Source organism: Arvicola amphibius, chromosome 1, assembly GCF_903992535.2.
Source record: "Arvicola amphibius chromosome 1, mArvAmp1.2, whole genome shotgun sequence".
NCBI classification, from domain to species: Eukaryota; Metazoa; Chordata; class Mammalia; order Rodentia; family Cricetidae; genus Arvicola; species Arvicola amphibius.
In genome coordinates this window covers 61,794,985-61,810,352 of record NC_052047.1, presented here as the reverse complement: position 1 = coordinate 61,810,352, position 15,368 = coordinate 61,794,985, and the positions used below count along the sequence as shown (strand labels likewise).

The 15,368-nt window shown below is 45.3% G+C and overlaps 1 protein-coding gene across 2 annotated transcripts in view; it reads left to right on the top strand.

Annotated features, from left to right (window-relative positions):
* Stx18 (syntaxin 18) overlaps positions 1-15,368 on the top strand; it is a 102,951-nt gene that overhangs the window by 60,622 nt on the left and 26,961 nt on the right. For both annotated transcript variants that reach the window (XM_038322840.2, XM_038322849.2), the window contains exons 3-5: positions 10,543-10,658; positions 12,197-12,274; positions 12,440-12,506. In XM_038322840.2, coding sequence (XP_038178768.1) covers positions 10,543-10,658; positions 12,197-12,274; positions 12,440-12,506 — 261 coding nt within the window. The remainder of the gene's footprint in view (positions 1-10,542; positions 10,659-12,196; positions 12,275-12,439; positions 12,507-15,368) is intronic.

The following is a 15,368-nucleotide window of genomic DNA, read 5'->3' as shown; positions in this document are numbered from 1 at the left end:
TCTCCAATGCCTCTGAAATCCAGCTACATACATGGTTCCCATTGGTTTTGATGAATTGGCGCTCTTCCCTTCCACTTACGTACTTATCTTGCTTCCTCCCTAACCCATACTGTTTCATTCCACTCCAAACATCAGTGTAAAGAGGGTTGCACCTCAGACTTTGTGGGCCCTGCATGCTTTCTGTCACATATCTTATTTGTTTATTACCTTTGAAAAACAACAACAACAGACATTCTTAACTCCCAGATTGCACAGAACTGGACCTGAGGGCTGGATTTGGTGTGGTTTTCAGAGCACTGATGTATGCCCACCAGCATCACCATTCGTTGCACTGAGATCCTACAAAGAAAGCTCCATTGCCATCTCTGTTCTCCCAGGTTCATTCTGACTTGCTCATCATCAAATCCAGTGACTTCTGTCAAACTGTGTGTAAATGGAGTCACACAGAGCACACCCATGTGCCTACCTTCTAGTATCCCAAATACCCATTTATTTTCTTCTTTTATTTTTGTATTACATTGAGCTGAATTATCATAATTTGGTTATTCATTTGCATAAGAAATGGGTGATTCTAGTTCTTAGCTATTATAAATGGAGGAGCTGCTATGACTGAGTGCCCCCTGAAGTCTTTATGAACACTAATGTTCATAAATAGCAAGGTGAGAAATTGCTAGATTGTTCATCTGGCAGGTGTATGTTTAGCCTTAAAACAAACCCCCAAGTCAGAGCCCAATGGTGCAGCGGGCTGGAATATTTAAAATCAACTATCAAACAGTTTGCAAAGTGATTTCCCATAACCTGTCACAACAGGGAGAGTTGCCAGTGCTCCACATCCACACCAGTGTCTTGTGTGGGCAGTCTTTCATTATAGCCATTGTAAGTAGTGTGAAATAGCATCTCATCATGCTTTAAATTAGCTCCTAAAATGTCTTACAACCTTGGCTTCATTACAGTGTGGTTTTTATCCCTGGTGCCCATGGGGTATTGGATCCTGCATCATAGAGGTGTTTAAGACCCTCACAGAATGGCAGAGTGTTTGCATGCTTTTGTGTGCTTACTGGAATCACCTGCAGATGTCTGATGGTGTCCATCACAGAGTCAGTGCTCTTGAAATACTTTCTGCTGCAGCATAAGGAATAGACAGAGAAGAGCCCATGTGCTCACAGTGTGGATGCCCATAAGAATGCACTGTAAATGCAGAAGACCAACTGTATTTTCACCTCCTCTGACTATTCCAGCTTTTGTTTCTTTTTCTTAACTTTTACCATAAAACTTTGGGTATTTTCTTGGCTCTTTTGTCTTATTTGTCTCTACTTTGTATTTGAAATGTGCCATAATTATTGTGCTAATCAGATTTTCATCCCTATGACAAATACCTGGGAGAGCAACTTAAACGTAGAGATAGTTTGTTTTGTTTCCTGATGCCAGGTCTCAGTTCATGGTCAATTAACTTTATTACTGTGGGCCTATAAGGCAGAAAGTCATGGCAGAGAGTTTGGCAGTGCAAAGTTGCTTACATCTTAACCAAGAACTGAGAAAAATGGGATAGCTCCCACCCTTCAAAGACAATGTCTACTGATATGCTTCCTCCAGACAGGCACCACTTGCCAATAGCTCCTTGATGCTGTTTGTGGACTGATGATCCAGTCATGATTCAGTACTAACCAGCTGGGGACCAGGCTTCCAACACAGGCATTTTGAGGACTACTTTATAGTCAGACTGATGTAGATAGAATATTCCTTTACACTCTGTGAAGATATGTCCCTGTGATTGGTTTAATAAAGAGCTGAACGGCCAATATCTAAGTAGGAAGAGGTTAGGCAGGACTTCTGGGGACAGAGAAGACTCGGGGAAGAAGAAAGACAGAGTCACCAGGTGGATGAAGAGGAAGCAGGACATGTAAGAGGAGAGATAAAAGCCACAAGCCACGTGATAACACATAGATTAATGGAAATGGGTTGTTTACGTTATAAGAGCTCGGTAAAACCAAGCCTAAGCTAAGGCTGAACTTTCATAATTAATAAGCGTCTCTCCATCTTTATTTGGGAGCTGGCAGTACAGAGAAAGACTACATCAGACGGCAGTTCTGTCTCCCCACACACTCAGTTGGCCTTTGTTCATCTGCAAGTGCACTGTACTAATGCTTATTTTACCTCATTAGTCTTGAATTCTCTCTGCTCGTTTTTACTAAGTGCCTGTCACATGACATACTCCACTCCATGCCCATTTTGCTCTTTGTCACACAAGCAGGCAGCACTGTAACAGGAGGGGCACCACAAAAAATAGATCTCCAGGGTTTGGAAGACCCTGGCCTTGTCAGGAAACATGTCTTTGAAGAAGTGACACTTGAGCTGAGATCTGAAGAACTGAGTCACCCAAATGACCAAAAGGAATCCGGTGTATCCAGTGAATATGCCTGCGGCACCTGGAGCAGGTCTGTCCTGTGTGAGACATGCAGCAGTGTTGAGAGGAGCCTCCTCTCAGAGGCCTTGTCCCAGCAGCCAAAGGCTGCTGTTTTAGCTGGAAAGCCAAGCAAGTGTTTGGCTAGAGCATCCGGAAGGACTTCTGGCCTCAATTCTAGCCATCAGCACACAGGAGCACTGTGCGTAGACATCTGGTCGTACCCTGGCCACAGTATGGATTCACTGTGGAATTCACCAAGTCATCAGAATTCAGCCATGAAGAATTTGCCACAGGAGTGACAGCCCCACGAGCCTCTTTCTCGGGCTCTCTCTGCAGGAAACAAGTGTCTGCACTCCAGACACTCTACTTTAAAAAAAAAAAAAATCTGTGCAAAATGGAAATAGTTTGTGCACATTCCTCAACAGAGAAACTCATATCCCAGGTGAAGATTGAGCAGTCCCAAACTGAACAAGCAATTTATGCTTTTAGACGTGTTTTCATTTTAGTGCTCAGAATACCCTGAGATGTCCTGCTGCATAGTACTAGGCGTAAAGTTCTCTGTTTGCTGGCTGGTGAACACTAGGTGGCAGTGTAGATTTATTCTGGAGGTGTCCCTGCATCAGGTACTAACTCTATAGGTTGCTAACGAGAAGCTGCAATGCTTTGAGGAAATGCAGATGGTTAGAACCTAGCAATTTCCAGCTCCTTTCCTTGTCTCTGACAACTGAGGCTGCAGGTGCAATTCTATAGACCTTTCTTGAAAGTCTTGTGCCCTGCCAGTGGCACTCACACAGGCATGCTGAGCGTTCCTGAGGCCCTCCCAGACCTGTGTGGAGCTCTGTGATAATTTTGTCAACTGACCTGACCACACTCCAAGTCACTGTGGAGATAAGCCTCTGAGTACCCGTGGGGAATTATTTAGGTCAGGTTAACCATAGCTGTAGGCAAGACCCCTTCCCTAGGTGGGGATCGTGAACTGTTTGAGATAGAGTGAGCTGAGCACTAGCTTTCATTGCCCTCTGCTTCCCGATTGTGGGTGCAGTGTGATCATCTGAGTCAAGCTTTGCCTTGACATGCTTTCCACCATGGACCCTACCTTGAACAGTGGGCTGGAATAAAGCCTTCCACTCTGAAGTTGCTTTTGTCACAGCAACAGGAGGAGAAACTAAGAAGGATCCACTCCACCAAGGGGCACAATACAAAAAGAACAAGGATGTTTATATGCCCAGAATAAGCTAATTTTCCACAAAAGCCAGAACTATGAAGAGCATTGTGCTGAGGCTTGAGTGTGTTAAATGTAACTGTAAACATGGGAAAATTCCAGCTGTTCAGAGATGCAAGATTTTGAATAAGGAAAAGAGGAGAAAGGGTCAAGAGTTCCAAGCTACTTTTGTTACAAAGACAGAAGGTTTTTTTTAATGTGGGGTCTAATTCACATTAGAAGTTAAAGGCCTCTTGTTCACACTTCCATTGCCTTGGAAAAGCATCTGGCCGGGTGGATGATGAGAGGCATGGAAGGTGGTGTGGCTCAGGCCACCCCCAGTGCTGTCACAGTCACCTAAAACCTCTAGTCTCCAAACTGCAGTGTCCTGTTCCAGGCTAGCTTCTGCCCACTGCCTGTTTCTATACAGGCTCTTAGCTAGGGTCAGTTTCACATGTGGAAATGGTTGGGGGTGAGATAAAAGAAGATAAATTTTTGTCACCGTTGAAATGATGTGAAATTCCAGTTTCAGTGCTGTTTGGAGAATGGTGCCTGCCGTTCTAGTAGATTTTGAAGATGATTGTGATGGAATCCCAGGGTTCCTGAACTGCACAGCTAACTGGCATCTCAGTTCAGCCCACTGCAGCCCCAAGCCTTTCTCTTCCTAGCCACGGTGGTAGCAAATGCTGGGGCTAATCCCTAGGGACTGGGACTTCATCTTGCCAGCGCTATAGCTTAAGCACATCCTTAGCCTCTTTGAGCAGCAGGTGGAACTATGTCCCTGAAGCTTCTTTACTCTTAACTAGCCCAGCATTTTGTAGAAATTTAGTCTTCTCTGCTAACCCTTACATCCCAGTTCAATCTTATCGTGGTCTGCTGCCTTTGAAAGAGCATGGGCTTTGGGACCAGACATACTTCTGTCCAGTTTGGCTGGGTATCAGTCATTGTGTACAACTCACATCACTTCTCTGTGCTTCTTCCTGATGCAATGTGAATCATAGTCTCATGAGGATTAAATGGGGATTAAATGTGTGAATTCCCAGCACACAAAAGTTCCTTGGTAAGTGATGGTTGAGTTAAATAACTCTGATGACCTATAGTGTCCTGACCATCAAACAGAGTCTGGATGGGAGTAAACTAGGCCAACAAGCAGAACTTAAGACTGTAGGTGACTTAGGTTAGTGCCATTGAGCCATAGTCCCTGGCTCCCTGTTAGGAGACAGTGGAATAGAGGGAACCTCTGCTGACTGCCCACAGGGGCAGGCCTGTCCGGAGATGAGGGTGAGGTGGGGGTGGGGCTAGGTACATGCCCAGTTCCTTTAGCCAGGGTACCCATCAGGGAAATTCCTCCTTCTCTCTTGGGAGGCTGAAGAGGGAGAAACCTAGGTCCACTCTGGGGAAGCTAATGCACACAGAAGTGCCAGGACAAGGGACTAGTGCCCCCACACTGTGCTCTCCCCGAAGATGCAAATAAGCCTCCCTCATCCACTCCCACCAAGTTCTCTTTTCTGAAGGTTGTAGAGTGTTGCCAGCTTTGCAGTTTTACAGCCTCCTCCCGGTACGACGTGCTGGCCTTGGCCTGTTCCTAGGAACATTTTATAAGCAGTGTAATCACAGAATTGAAAGAGCATGGGTAGAAATATTGCCTTCAGACCATGAGGCTTTGTTAGTTTGACATAATTAGGAAGCTATAATTTTTTCCAGAATGTAGAGCTCAGACTTTATTGACCCATTTAATTTTTTTAATAATGACATTTTACTAGAGCAGAACAGCATGAAGCCTAGGCAGCCTCTGGCTGGATCTTAGAATGACCTTAATTAAAATAATCTCCCTACTCTGTGCCTTTTCCATGAGACCCTGGCAACAAAACAATACCACTTGGGAAAACAACTTTGTTGGTTTTTGTTGTTGCTACTAAAAGAGTAACAGCACCATCAATTTCCAGTATTCAAGGTCAAGTGGGTCTGTGTAGTGTATCTGTGGACTCCCCTCCTCCCTGAGTAGTTAGTGTTCTCAGATTAACCTTTATCAGACTTTCTCTCTCTTTATCGAATGGGCTCCATTAACTGGGACTATGGAGCCAGAGAATATTGGTCCAGTGCCTTTGGACCAGTGCTGTATAGGTCTACCCTGGTGGCAGGTTCTGTATTCTTTCAGAAGCCAGCGCCTTTCTGAACTGGGAGCCTTTGACCCCTTTCACCTCAGTGCTCCCATAGGAGCAGAGTAGGGAGAAGTAACTAGAAGTGAAGAGTCACTTATTCAGACACCAGGGCTTGTAAGGTCCATGTGCAACATGCTTAGAAGGTGAAGGAGCAGAAGGCTCATGAGCCCGAGCCAAGGCCTGAGGTGGGTGAGATGAGCCAAGAGAGTTTCTCAAGAACTGCTTTGTCTATCCTAACAGCCTTTGGTCTTAGGAGCGTTGGAAGGCCTATGCATAGGGCTTCACAGATCTTAATCTGTTAGAGCACCCGTGTGACTGGTGTGCCGAGCAGACAAGGAGGGGCTGGGCAGAAGCAGCAGACCCTAGAGTCAGCTTCAGTTACAGATTGGATGGGAGATGTTGGTGGATAGATTCTGAGGAAGGTAAAGCCAACAGAATGTGTAGATAGATCTATACAGACCAAGAGGTAAAAGGGAGCTAGGGATGATGTCAGGGTTTGGGCCTGAGCAGCAAGAAGGAATGAACTGCTAGCAGCACATCCTGGGGAAAGCTGCTGGAGAGCATTGTGGAGAGAGAGGCCAGGAGCTCAGCTATAGGCAGATGTGCAGTGCAAAGTAAACATCTGAGTGGGGCTGCTGGGTGGGTCTGTGTGCCAAGTTCAGTGGCTCTGCTTTCACTAAGTGTGGCACTGCAGAGACCAGTCACCATTCCTTTACATCTCCTTGCATTCCTCAAGATCTTGACCACAGAGAGAAGAGCCCTTGCCCTCCCTGGTCAGTCATGGGGCATTCTGTCTTTAGAGCATTACTTCTTTTCTGCTGAGCTTGTTTGCCCTCAGTTCCTAGTGCTTTCTGCTTTCCTTTTTGAGCACAGAGGCCCAGATCTCAGGGTCTGCTTAAGTTTTGCTTGCAACAGCTGTTCTGTTTCAGGCAGTTCCACATCCCTGGTTCCTCCTTTTTGAACCTCCTGCCATCACCCAAACTCTGCCATTCTCCTCCCTTCTTTATGCTTGCCTTGTTGAAATGGGGAGAGGAGCTCTTTCTATGTAGCTCAGGCTAGCCTTGAACTCCCGGTCCTCTTACTTTCTCTTCCCAGTCCTGGGGTTTCAGGGGATACTCCACCAAACCCAGAAGCTCCATTCTGAAATTAGAGTTCAACAAAAATTTATCGTACCCCCTACCCATTATTAGTGCTAGGAAACCGAGACAAGAGAGACTGGGCACACAGCTAACTCAGTGGTAAACACTTGCTGTTATGTGTGAGGCCCTGGGTTCAGCCCCAGCTTTGAGTAACAAACAAGCAAACAAATGAACATGGAGATGAACAAGGCAAGATTCTTAGCTTGAAATCAGTAGCTCCAGGCCTGACCTTTCACTGCTGTTCCGTGTAACATGTTGTTACTTCATTTCTCTTTGTACACCCAGCCATTTCATTGGCTCCAGAGTTTCTGACTAGCTCTGAAGACCGCTAAAGACAGCAGTCCCACCTATCCTGTGTTCCAGCCAGTTCGAAGTCCTCCCCCTTCTCTCCGGCTTTCATTGTTACCCAGGGTCTTATTCTTACCTCCCTCAATCATGCCTCCCTTTCAAGAATCAGTTTGTTGGTTCCTCCCATCCACCAGTATGGGAAACAAGCATCCTGGTCCAAACATTGCCCACGGTGACACATATCTGTAATCCCAGCACTTGGGAAGTAGAACCAGAAGGTTCAGAATTTCAAGGCCTTCCTCAGCTACATAGTAAGATTGAGGCAAGGGTGACCTACATGTGACCTTGTTCCAAAGAAGTATTGTAGGGATTGATGAAGTTAAGACTCCAGAGCAGGCTGCCTTGGTCAAACACCATCTCTGTTAATAACTGGTTGTGTAACCTTAGCAAGTTAGATAGCCTTTCTTTGACTTAATTGCTTCATTTGTAAAATGGAAATATAACAGCACCTACTTGGAAGTTTTGAGAATTAAGTAGGTAAATGTACAAAGTGCCCTAGATTAGAACAGTGGTCAACATGAGTTCATGGAAAGAATTGCTGAATATTAACCTGTGCTGTGTGATATAACACATCTATATGCATAGGCCTGTCGATGTCACCTATTTGATAATTTATTGAAAGCAGGGTCTGTATTCAGCTCCTGTATGTAGCCTAGGTATTAACAATTTAACTTCATAATGTGTATTGACCATGCATATTATATGCCCAGTATACCCTATAAATTTGCTATGTCTCTAACATTTCCAGAAAAAACAAAGCTATACTCCTAACTGTTGCCATATCCTTCAGCATCTGGAACAGTAAAGCCTTTGTTATTTTCTTCCTCTTCTTTACCCTCAATGCAGGGCAGCTTCTATATAAAACTATAGTCAGGAGAAGGACAGTGAGGTTTTGACCCTGAATTTATTGTTTCTTCATGCATTGCCAACTAAGTCAAAAGGAGAAACATGTTCCTTTAAGTTTCTGAACCAGCAAATAAACTTGTATTTTTTCACTTTCCACCACCTTCCTCCTGAAGTAAATTGACCAACATAACAGAGTCTTCTCTAATTGAATCTACTACTTAGCTATATCGAGATCTGTAAGGAAATTATTTTTCCTCATAATCAAGGAAATAAAACTTGATGTTTATATATACATGTCCCATGAGAATAGTTTGGAATTGTTTACAAGATGTTTAACCTTTTCAGAATAGTAATGATTTTGTTATTGTAACGTGACTTGTGGCCTTGATAACTTTGGCCTGCTCTGTTTCAAATGCACACTGTGGATCTCATGCTCTTAAAACACAGTGGAGCAGCAGAGTAGGGAGCCCTCTTGTAAGTGTGCCAGCTCCCCACTTGTAAAGCCCTAAATTCGGCGTGACACCTTTGGCTCAGTACCATAAGCTCCTTCCCTCCAGCCTGGGCCCTCTGTCCTGACTGTGATGTTTGTTTGTGTACACAGAGCTGCATTCTAGGCTTTTCCTTTGCCTCCATTCCCAGGCAGTCCATGTTGCCTGTCAGTGTCTCTTAGATCTATCACCCTCACGCCCCTGTAGACACTGCCTGCACCTAGCGTTTCTAATTCTCTTAGATAGTGGCAGTGGTCTCTCAGCTGTGATTGGAGCACTTGAGGTCAGGATTCTTCAGTCTTGAGGCAATCTGCTATGGAGAAACAATGTGCAAATGGGTCTGTTTACAATCCTCCAGTGACCATCCTGCTGGGGAAGCCAGCACTGGGAATGGAGGGTGGAGTGTCTATGTTTGGGTTTTAAATAAGTGCTTACTGTAACACTATTATATGAGGAATGGTGTCGCCAGGTGCCAGACACATCAGTGTGGAGACGCACTGAGAGCATGTCATGTGCTGCCCCTCTCTGGAACCAGGTGCCTGGTTTACACAGGACCAGCCTTCCTGCTTCTTTCCCTGCTTCACTCATATGTGCCCAAGTGTGGAGTGGATATTGTATGTTCACTCAAACTGCCACCCAGAAGGTGGGGAATCATATCTGGTCTTTGTCTCCATCCTCTGTCAGGGCACACCTTCTCCTCTACCTGTCTTGCCCAGCACCCCATCCCACATGAGCTGACCACTTCCACATCAGCACCAGTCAGTGCTGTTCTTGGCACTCTGTTTTCGTGTTGATCACTCCGACAACTGAGTGCCTTTTGTGGAGATCAGAAATGGGCCTTACTCAGTTTTGAACCCTAGCACAGTATTTATTCTAAGAGGGCTCAGGACATACACAAGGGAATAAATGACTTGTGAGGTTAAATAAGAAATCAGATACACATAAAGCACTGAGAATTGACCTGCATATGCTCGGTATCTGGCTGTTAGTCAGGTACTCGGTGCTGCCTGATTTTACCAGGGAAGCAGACACAAGGCAAACAGTCCTTACTTCCATATAGCTTTGGAGGAAAAAAGACTTTTTGGTATTTCTGAGAACGGTAAATACAATGGAGAAAAGCAAAGCAGGGTCAGAAGCAAATAGCAGCGCAGCAGAAGTGAGGATCAGAGGTGGTCCCTGCTCTGTCCCAAAAAGTAGAGGGCAGCTTTAGAATGGAGGCACAATAATCTCTTGACCAACATGGGATGAAAAAGTAATGTTGGGTGAGTTCTACGGGAGGCCATTGTTTCTGGGGTGTGGTAGGTGATCAGACAGACCAGTGGTCAGAGCCACTCACAACAGAGTGGAAACCTGTGATCTGGGTCACAGGTGAAATAGAATGGTCAAGACTTTGTCTTTTGTCCTCATGGTTAGATGCCACACTCACCCAGTGCTTGTGAATATGTGAGCCATGTGCTCTGTTCTGTACAGGGTCTTGTTACTGAAAGTGGGTGTCCCTACCAGCCTGTTCACTTCAGGATGGTTTAACTTAGCATCAGGAGAGATGAAATTTATTTCTAGAGACTTTTTATTGTGAGCTTTGAAAACTGCTTTCAAGAATCTAAAGACTACAGCCCACAGAAGTTTCTCATATGTTTCAAGTACCCTTGGATGGTGTCCCTGCAGGGTGAACGCCTTGGGACTCTAACATAGTTATCAGGTTATGCAGTCCTCAGGCAGAGCCTCTGTTCCGAGCAAAGCTGTGTGCTGCAGCATGTTAGATTGGCCTGCTTCTGTGGAAGCTGTTTAGAAGACTGCACCTCTTGGCTCCGCTCCACCTAGTGGTCTGAACAGCCCCTCTTCAAGTCTCAGCTTTGGTGTCACTTGGTCAGAGAAACCTTTCTTAACACTCTACCTGGATGGACTGCATTATGTTCTCACTGATGCCACCCTCACATTTTCTTCTCTTTTTTAGCCATACCATGTCTGAATATGGGAGGATGACAGACACAGAGCGAGACCAGATAGACCAGGATGCCCAGATATTCATTAGGACCTGTTCAGAAGCAATTCAACAACTCAGAACAGAAGGTGAAGTGCTCCAGAAGAAACTAGCAGATCCCATGAATGTGCCAACCAGTTAACTACTCACGCTGCTGCCACTTATGATCCCCTTTTACTTTCTGAATGGCATTTAGGACTTAAAACTTGAAAGTCCTTCTTTCCTGGTCCATCTTCTAAGCTAAGCTGTTCAAAGTCCTGAAAAGACCTCCCTCAAGTTAAATAAGTGGAAGGCAGGAATGGAAAAGACCTCTCTAAATAGAATCTATAACCTACCAAAAGACCAAGGCCAGAGGAATAGATTGTGTGTATGCAGGCATTTGTATATTTGTGGAAACATGCATGTGTGACAGTGTTCTGAGTGGCAGGACAGATGGCAGTAGTCTCTAAGATCTAGTTGTCCTGTTAAAGTCAACCCCCATTTGAAACATCATGGTTGAGAGGAAGCTCTGCAGCCATGACTTAAAAGCAGTGCACCCCAGCTCTGCTATGTGCTAGCTCCGTGGCCTTGGACAAGTCACTTCATTTTCCTGGGCTCAACGTCTTCTTTGAAACAGTATAGAAAATAATTAGGCATATCACTTGAATTCTTACAACATGCTAGATCCTTGCCTGGCACGAGGGGCCTAGTATTATCTCCCCTTCACTGAGTTTCATCCCCAAAGAGGAGAAGCTAGGCTTCCCAGCCATATGCCTTCCATGGTTTTTAAGCTTTTACATTAAAACTATGGAGGTCAAAATTGCCAGCTACTATTGGACTCATGGCTGACTTCTGGTGGAGAAGCTTCTCAGAGAATGTTGATCAACAACTGAGAGTCTAATGAAAGCTTACCAGGAAATATACATCACACAAAATTATGTGTGTAGCATTGCAGAGTATCCAGATCATGTTGTGAGTCCCAGGTTATACAGCCCTCTAGTAAAAACATAACCTATGTCCCATACTCTTAAGGGCAGGCATTTGTGACCTTCAGTGACCTCTTGCCTCTGGACCTCAGTTGGTTCATTTGAGGTATTTCTCTGAAGTCTTGGCATCATGCCTGCACCCAGCCTTTCCATAAATAGCAAGGTCTCACCATAGGAACTGGCATAGGCTTCTGTGTGGTAGCTGGCCCTTGTGGCTCATCAATGGGAAAGGTTCTTGGAGAGCAGGATACTACGGATAGTGCCACTCAGTGTCTGAGGGGAGAAGGCAATCACTGTATGCTGAAAGCAGTGCAGGCAGAGGTGTCTGTGCTTTAGCACATGTGATTTAAGCATGACACTTGAAGGTGAGCCTCAGCACTGGCTGTTAATACAGCCAGGTCAGCATTCCGGAAGGAGCTGGTTCAACTCAGCTCCCCTGGTGCTGTAATAAGCTATAAATTGTTTGACTGCAGTTTCTATGGGTTTAATCTCTCACCCGGTGAACCCTAATAAATCTTACTCTTAAAAATGTAGTCTCACTTGACACGAGGCTGGTTTATAGCTGTGCTTTTGAACATGCTTTCGATGAAGAGCTTTGAGGAAGCTGACTGTTCTGTGGGGTCCTTGAGCACAGACCTGAGTGCTGTCCTTTTCTCTTACAGCCCACAAGGAGATACATTCCCAGCAAGTGAAGGAACACAGGACTGCGGTTTTGGATTTCGTTGAAGATTACTTAAAAAGTATTTCATTTTCTTCTAAAGGTCAAATCTGGTATTTCATAGGAGATGCAATTTAGAATAGAGCTTTGCTAGCTGAAGACTATAGTATCTCATTAGTATTAATGATACCTTGACCTGAGAAGCCATTTTAAATGTTCTCTGTTCTGGTATTTTCTGCTTCAACAGGAGTATGTAAGCTTTACTCTGAACAAAGAGCCATCCGAGTTAAGCGTGTGGTGGATAAGAAGAGACTGTGAGTATTGCTCTTCCTTCCTCGGTTAAAACAGGGACAACAGGAATGGCAGCCCGAACTGCTAAAGCATTGACTTTGTGGGCTTCTGTGCACGAAGCCTTCACCAAGTGCGGTCTTAGAAGCTGAGGACATACTGTGTATCAGTCTGTTAGCCACAGCAGCCCATGAGGCAGATTCTCTTTGTTTTCCTGATCACACTGAGGTTCAGCAAGTTTTAAACTCACGTGACACCACAATTTCATAGCAGCTGCACTGGTTGAGCAATTACCTAATTTCTTTTTCTCTTTGTTGGGAGTTGTAGAGAGACAGTCTGGCTGTGAGGTCCATGCTGGCCTCAAAGTCATCATGCAGCCTAAACCTGCCATGAACCCTTATTTTTTCTGCTTCAGGATTCAGAGTGAGGGAATTACAGGTATGTGCCACCCACCCAGCTTCCCACCCCATTTCTTCCTAACCCTATGAGGTGGGACACTTGGAGCTGTTTGACTTTGGTCTCTGGCCCCCATACTTCCTTCTCTGAAAGTTTTTCTGCAAAGGGGTCTTCACATTGACCAGTGCTCTCGTATATTGCTGACAGTATGACATAATATATTCAAGATGCCATGTACACTGAATCCTATTCCCACTCCAATACCCATTTTGGCATGGTGACTGCCAGTTTTCCCTGGGAGGACTCAGGGGAGCAGGTCTGACTCTGGTGTTGTATGATTAGCTGTTACTATGGTAAGATTGGTCACTGGCTCTCATAGTCCCCAGGAGAGACAGGCGTGTCTGCTGCACTATCACAGGGAGAGACAAGAATAGGCCTCAGCACACAGAGCCTCAGCCTTGCTTCTAAGCGGAAGTTCTCTCTGATGTCAGTCAGATGGGAATTGTACAGCATCAGTCAGCTGCCAGATCTCTGTTCTCCATGATTACCCTGAACAGAAGGCCTTGGAGACCTTGGAATGACTAACTCTTCAGTGTGGCCCAGTTCTCTCCTCTCTCCGAGAGGCTTGTACCTCTCAGGCAGGCCTTGACTTCTGATCATACTGCCTCAGCCTCCCAGATGGTGGGTCTGTGGAACTACAGGCATGTGCTGCCACCCTGACTTCTTCTGGTCTTTCTTCATCTTTACACTTAAAGCATACTTATAATTTTATCCTTAATTGTATGTCTCCCTTATGCATAGGTCTTACAAAGGCCAAGTATGGCAAATTCAAGGCTGTAGTGACTGTATCATAGCTTTTATTTCTAAACAGTCCCCAGTGACATCTGCTCTGCCAAGCCTATGTGTGACTTTGTCCTAAAGGAGCTTTGCTTTTCTAGTGCCCAATTCTTGCTGAATTCTCCATCCATAGAACCTTTCACATAGTCTTCTCTGTCTATCTGGTGGACAAAATCATACTCATCTTTCCAGCCCAAATCAAACGTCACCTGACTTATGAAGTGTTCCAGCTGTTGCCAGCAGTGTTCTGTCTCCTTCGTAGGTTTCGTTTCGTGTGTGTTGTTCACAGCCAGGTGCAGCACACACACTCATGCAGCCACCGTTGACTTAAGTCTCCTCAAACACCTCAGCCCATCACACAATGCCTGTCCTTTGGGGAGGCCAGTGGGTAGCGTGTGCACAATTGTCATTGGTGGGTTGTTTGTAGCCACTGTTGTTTGGGTGCTGCTGTCATAAGAAGTGTGTTTGAGAAGTCCAGCTGTTCACGTTCTGTGGCACTGCTGTTACTATCTCATTTATCTGGAGAAGGAAACCATACTTGTTAAGGTGCAGCTTGCTCACTGTAAAGTCTCAAGAGTGCAGACGATCTTATGTGGTAGCTTTTGTTCTTGTAGAGTGGAGATGTCACATCCATCTACCGGACCAAAGGGCTCTTATTTCAAACTGCTGAAAGTAGTTTGCTCATTAAGCCAGAAGTATTTCCATCTGACAGCTCTGCACTTTCCTACCGTGACTATGTTGTCTGCAAATGGTAGTGCCGTCATTAAAGGTACCTGTTTTCATCTACCCTGGTGGCAGTTTGTTTTCTGAGCTGACAGTAGGACCTGTTGCATGTTGCCAGAGTGGGATAACTCCCTGGGGCATCCGATCTCTCTGCTATTTTCCTATAAGACTTCAAGTTTGGAGATGGGGACCTTTGTCTTCTGACTTTCTGATCAGTGCACTGATTGGAGCCTGCTACAAAGTAGATGCTCATCCACTCGTTCCTGATTGAAGGAGACATCATAGAGTAACAGAGTAAAAGCTTACAAACTAGAAATATGTGGGCCAATATTGGATGAGCATTGGCACAAGTGGCCCTATTATATATCCCCAGAGGACTTTATTTTTAAAAAAATCTTTTTTATTTTACATACCGATCCCAGTTCCCTCTCCCTCCCCTCTTCCAGCTGCTCCCACCTTCCCCCACCACACCCCCATTCACTCCTCAGAGAGGGTGAGTTTTCCTTCCACCACCCCTCATTTCTAGACTGAGAAAAGTATCCCTTCATAGGGAATGGGTTCCAGAAAACCAGTTCATATACTAGGAATAAATACTTGTCCCACTTCCAGTGGTCCTACAAACTGCTCAAGCCATACAACTGTCACCCACATTTCAGAGGGCCTAGTTCAGTCCTATGCAGGTTCCTCAACTGTCAGTCCAGAGTCAGTGAGCTCCCACTAGCTCGGGTCAGCTGTTTCTATGGATTTTTTTTTTTTTTTGGTTTTTCGAGACGGGGTTTCTCTGCAGCTTTTTTAGAGCCTGTCCTGGAGCTAGCTCTTGTATACCAGGCTGGTCTCGAACTCACAGAGATCTGCCTGCCTCTGCCTCCCGAGTGCGGGGATTAAAGGCATGCGCCACCACCGCCCGGCTCTGTTTCTATGGATTTTTGTAT